General features: G+C 47.8%; 1 protein-coding gene across 1 annotated transcript; it reads right to left on the reverse strand.

Annotated features, from left to right (window-relative positions):
• Positions 1–1,600: 1,600 nt before the first annotated feature.
• On the reverse strand, positions 1,601–1,969 carry LOC117916970. Its single transcript, XM_034833210.1, has one exon. It carries the CDS (start codon positions 1,967–1,969, stop codon positions 1,601–1,603), a length of 369 nt encoding a protein of 122 aa, XP_034689101.1.
• Between the last annotated feature and the right edge of the window lie 3,763 nt (positions 1,970–5,732).

Below are 5,732 nucleotides of genomic sequence, written 5' to 3' on the forward strand. Positions count from 1 at the left end.
AGAGGCAGGGAATCCCAGCCGGATGGCTTGCTCCAGATGCTCTCCGGTTGGGGATTGCAACAGGAGCCCTACTCCGGATCCGGACGATCGGGAGGCCCCATCAACCCGTAAAGTCCACCATTGTTTTTCACTTGGTTCCTTGTGTTGGATGGGCCTTCGGGAGTATTCCAGCATGAAGTCAGCCATCACTTGGCCTTTTATGGACAATCTGGGTTGGAACTCGATTCCAAATTCACTCAATTCTATGGCCCATTGAAGCATTCTCCCGGTTAGGTCTGGCTTGTGTAGGATATTGCGAAGGGGTTGGTCAGTTAACACGACCACCGGGTGGGCTTGGAAGTAGGGGCAGAGTTTCTGGGCGGCACTTCGAAGGGCTAAGGCTGTTAGCTCCATCTTTAAATATCTGGTTTCTACGTCTGCTAACGCTCTGCTAACGCCCACTCTGACACGGCCAGGTACATATACAATTTTTTCTCTAGGGAGGGGGTTGCTTAGGATGGGTGGTTGCATGAGGCAACACTTAATTTTTTCAAAAGCGTTTTGACAGCTGTCCGTCCATCCGCTTGCTCCTGCTTTGCGGATTGCCAAGAAGAAGGGTTGTAGTTCATCGGTGAAGTGGGCTATAAAACGCCCTAGGGCGACAAGCTTGCCTGTGAGGCGCTGTAATTCCTTCTTGTTCCTGGGGGGCGGTGTTTCCATGACTGCCTTGACTTGATCTGGGCTAACCTCTATCCCCCTTTAACTGACCATAAATCCCAGGAATTTTCCAGCACTTACGCCAAAGGCGCACTTAGAATGATTCAACTTCATGTCAAACTTCCTCAAGAGGTGAAAAACTTCTTGCAAGTGGAGAACATGCTCCTCTCGGGTTTTGCTCTTAACCACGATATCATCAATATATACCTCTACTGTGCGGCCGATTAGGGGTTTGAATATCTTTGTCATCAGTCTCTGATAAGTAGCGCCAGCATTTTTTAGGCCAAATGGCATGACTTTGTAACAATAAAGTCCGTGTGGCGTTATGAAGGCTGTCTTCTCTTGATCATCCGGGGCCATGTGGATTTGGTGATATCCGGAGAAAGCGTCCAGGAAGGAGAGCATCCCTTGCCCAACAGTGGAATCCACAATTTGATCTATTCGTGGCAAAGGGAAACTGTCTTTTGGACATGCTTTATTGAGGTTGGTGTAGTCGACGCAGACCCGCCATTTGCCTTCTTTTTTGGGTACCACTACTACATTTGCCAACCAGTCCGGATATTCCACTTCTTTGATGAATCCGGCTTCCAGCAACTTGTCAATCTCATTCCGGATGATTTTTTGTCTGTTCGGGTGAAAACGTCTAACCCTCTGCCAGATGGGTTTCGCTGTTGGTAAAACGTTTAAGTTTATGAGAGACTATTGAGGGGTGAATTCCCTTCATATCAGAGTGCGCCCATGCGAAAACGTCATGGTTTTGTCGGAGGGCGTCTTGGATGTTCTGGGTTTCTTTAGGCGTTAAGAGGGAACTGATATGAGTAAGGTGAGCATCCTCTTTCGAAATTTGGATTGTTTGCAAGGGATCTGCTACCGGGGGATCTCTGTCTGCCGGACACAGTGACTGCTATTGGTCAAGTGCGTGAGTGGACTCAGGGAGGGGTTCATTCTCCTGACTGGTCCCTACTTCTCTTGCTATCTGGTAGCATTGGCGAGCGGCTAGCTGGCTGCCGTACAGGTTGATTTGCCCATCCTCAGTGAGAAAGCTTACCATCTGATGATATGTGGAGGGGATGGCTTTCATGCAGTGCAGCCATGTGCGCCCCAAGATAATATTGAAGGGTGATAAATCTTGTACCACCGAAAATTGAACGTTGAGAGTAACTGGGCCAGCTTGGACTGGCAGCACAATGTCTCCCAAGGAAATAGTTGATGCCCCGTTGAATCCGGACAAGATTCTTCCAGGGTTTTCGAGACCAACTAAATTGTGTCCCATGTGGCTTATGACCGATGCTTGTACCAGATCGGTTGAGCTGCCTGGGTCAATTAAGATGCGTCTTCATTGAATTTGTCCATCCCCAAGGATAGAATGAGGGCATCACGGTGCGGACGTGATATCCGTGTGGGGTTTACTGGTGGAAAAGTGATTGTCCCGTCTATGGGGCGAGGGCCCCCTTCGGTTATCCTAGGCCGGATGGAGTTGACACGCTCACGCACCATTGCTTCCCGTAACAATTTCTGCCTTTTTCGTTTGGAATTGAGCTCCTCATCCGATGGGCCTCCATTGATGTAGTTTATGACAGCTTTGGGAGCGGCTGGAACCGTGGAGGTTCCAGAGTTGTGATTCTAGGAAGCCCTCTACCTCCGGCGTTTGAGCGGAGGTATTGCCTCAAGTGTCCCGCCTTTATAAGCCTTTCTACGAAATACTAGAGGCTTCTGCATGTCTCCGTTGTGTGGCCATGCTCCTTGTGGTAGGCACATTTTTTGTTATGATCCCTTCTGGACGGGTCCGATTCGAGGGGTCTAGGCCACCTGAAATCGGACATGCCTTGGATCATAGGGAGAAGCTTTTCATAAGTTATGGAAAGAGGTGTAAGGGGTGGCATCTCCGGACGACTTAGCCCTTCCTGCCTTCGGTCTGATGCCTTTGGCCTGTCCGGAATTTTGGCACTTCTTTCTGTACTACCCTTGGACGGCTGTCCGGCAACCAAGACTTGCTAGGTGGCTGCCCGTACGTCATCTTCGAGCATTGAATATTTGTTCGCACGTCGAAACAAGTCATCCATCGTCGGAGGAGGCTTTTTAGCGAGTGACTAAAAAAATGGGGTGCCTGGACAGATGCTTCGCTTGAAGATCTACAGGACAACGTCCATGCTGCAAGCCTCCACTTGTAGGACAGCTTGGCCAAATCGCTTCACGAATTCCCTCAAGGATTCATTATCCTTCATTTTTATGTTTTGCAGGGTGCTGATGTTCTGTTTATGCCGAGCGGAGCATAGGTATTGTCCCACGAAAGCTTCTGAAAGGTCTCTGAGTTATCGACAGAGTTGGGAGGTAGGCGATGGAACCATGAGAGGGCCTGCCCTTGTAGGCTGGCGGGGAATACTTTGCACAACAGTGGGTCGTTGCCTATATCGAGAGTTATGAGTTGTCGATAATGCATGATATGGTCGAAGGGGTCGCTGGACCCGTCGTATGTGGAGAATTTTGGTACGATGAATCCCCTTGGGGGCTCGTAATGAATGATATGAGAGCAGAAATGAGTGGAGAGCATGTCGTCCAGCCTTTTGCTGATAGAGCCAATGGGTGGCTCGTTTGGGGGATTTCTCCCAGTTTGTCGTACCTCTTGGTACGGGGGAACGTTCTGCACCATAGGGGTGACCAAGGGGTTACGGTGCGGGGGAACGTTTTATAGGGGTGACCGTAGGATCATGGTGCACACCCCATGTGGTGGGTATTGGCGGCCTTGGCCTGCCAGGTTGCTGGGGGCCCAGTCTCGCACGCATAGCGCCTGACAACTGGGATCTTTTGTCACGCTGTCTCTTTGATGAGAAATGAGTGGAGTCTGAGCTTTCCTCACGGGGAGCTCGAGGCATGGGTGTGCATGGCTCGTGTGGCCCATCGTTGCGTGTTTCAGGGATTGGTTCCACTGTTCCGGGGTATATCGACTCTAGGTGAGGTCTTGAGTTGGCTACTTGGCCTCTTGAATGCTGACGACGGGGAGGCCCCGTCGATGATGCATGGATACGTAATATTGCGTTTTCCTCTCTTAACCTTGTCGTCTCCTGAAGGAGAGCTTGCAGTTGTCACTCGCTTGCTAACTGCCTTCTTTCGATGGCTTGGCGCCATTCAGAATTATCTTCCTCTCCTCTACCAGATGAACGGCTTTGGAAAGGTGTGGCCATCTTTGCTGGTGACTAAATCAGCGAAAAAGTTCCCACAGACGGCGCCAATGTTGAGGCCTCGCGTCCCTGATGATCTACGTAGTTGCCAAATGGATGGATGCACGATCTCAACCAATATAGATTCCTGGTTCAGCTGTTCCTGCAAAAGGCGTCCGGACATGGTGTCCGAACACACCCTTCGATGGTTTTGTCAGCCATGGTTAGAGAGAATAATCAATTGGCACAGTTGGCCTTTTCTAGGTATAGCAAGCTTACCTTTCTCTTTGTGCGAAGGTTTATATATATAGCATCAGAAGTTCTCTCTCCTCCATAAATGATGGAAGGCTTTTTGGTTTATCATGATGCCACTAGGTGGTGGCAGGGACATCCTCACCCTAAGGGCGGCTATCAGAGATCGTGGGAGGTGCTGTGACTGTCAGAGATCGTGGGAAGTGACTTGTCGTCACTTCTGTCTTTTCACTCTGTAGGCGTCGGAATGTGAATTGTGACAGGATGTCAGAATGACGTAGTGAGGCATGCTTAGTTTAGTCGATGATCCGGACAAACATATCCGGATAGAATAAGGTCGCCGGATGAGAAATGGCGGCGGTTCGAATGTGATGCTTTGCGAGTCCCGTGTGCTTCTATTTCAGGGAGTCCGGATAGGAGAAGCGCGCCACGTGTCCTCTTGGGGGAATCCGGATGTAACTGATCCGGATAGAACTGTGTGTTACGTGTTGTCAGGGGGAGAGGTCCCTACAACAATTACTTCAATGCTTTGATGAGTTTGTCGATACTTTCAAGGTAAAATTAGGGCTTTTAACATGCCAATTTTAAGGTTGTACGTTCAAGTTGTCATATATAGCTTTAAGATGGGTTTTCCCATCAATTCCTCTTAAGAATAGATGGAATTTTAACAATCCTTCATTTTATTTAATAATCTTAAAGTGAAAAAGAAAAAGAACCAACTTGATCGTGGATTAGATGAACATGTGAAAAACTCTTTGATATATACTACCCATTAACACAAACAAATATTTTAAAAAAAAAAAAAAAAAAACAAATCTAACTCTTAAAAGAGTAATTGAATTGAAATTTCATAAAGGTCGTTCACTAGAGAGGTATTTAATTATTTATTTGGGTAAGAATATAATTAGCCTAAGAGATAATTTTAATAATTTTAACATGTCCCCATCAAAAGAAAAGAGGAGTGATTATAATTCAAGCTAAAGTTAATAAACTTGTGTAGACCCCCCATAAGGACAGAGAACTGGCCTTTTTTCCATGAGGAATTTTGGCTGACCACCCAGGAAACGGGGGCTGCTGTAGGCGGCCATAGGATGGGATGGAAGAGCTGCTGGTGGCGGCCAGAGAGAGACAGCTTGGAGGAGAAGCTGTCAGTGGGAAAGAAGATCTTTTCGGATTTTTTTTGGGGCTTTCGCAGGGGAACAGCAGCAGGAGGAGTGGCAGAGCAGGAAAAGAAAAGGAAAAGAAAAAGGAGAGTTTTGGGGGGGTCTTCTGGGGGATTTTTTTTCTCTCGGGAAATCAAAAAAGGAGGAGAAAAAGGGGGATCCAGAGGGCGGCACGGGCACGAGAAGGAGGGGATTTTGGTGGAAGAAAAAGAAAAAGAAAGGAGGGAGACCAGGTAGAAGGAGCTTCCTCAGGCGTGGTAAGTTTCCCTTTCTCATTGCCACTTCACCATTTGAAGATATACACATGATATTTCGTTGTTTGCTGTGGATATCAATGGCCACAGGTTTGGTTTTGGGTTGAACCCGTCTGTATGCATGCTATGCTCTGTTCTCGTTTTTTTTATTTTATTTTATTCTGTTTGGTACCCATCTCTGTTCATGTATGGCTGTTGTCATCCTCATG

The sequence above is a fragment of the Vitis riparia genome, chromosome 6, assembly GCF_004353265.1.
Source record: "Vitis riparia cultivar Riparia Gloire de Montpellier isolate 1030 chromosome 6, EGFV_Vit.rip_1.0, whole genome shotgun sequence".
Classification (NCBI taxonomy): Eukaryota; Viridiplantae; Streptophyta; class Magnoliopsida; order Vitales; family Vitaceae; genus Vitis; species Vitis riparia.

Bases quoted from the DNA above. Each gene is read 5' to 3' on its own strand.
- LOC117916970 (XM_034833210.1), bottom strand. From the start codon at position 1,969: ATGGGACACAATTTAGTTGGTCTCGAAAACCCTGGAAGAATCTTGTCC.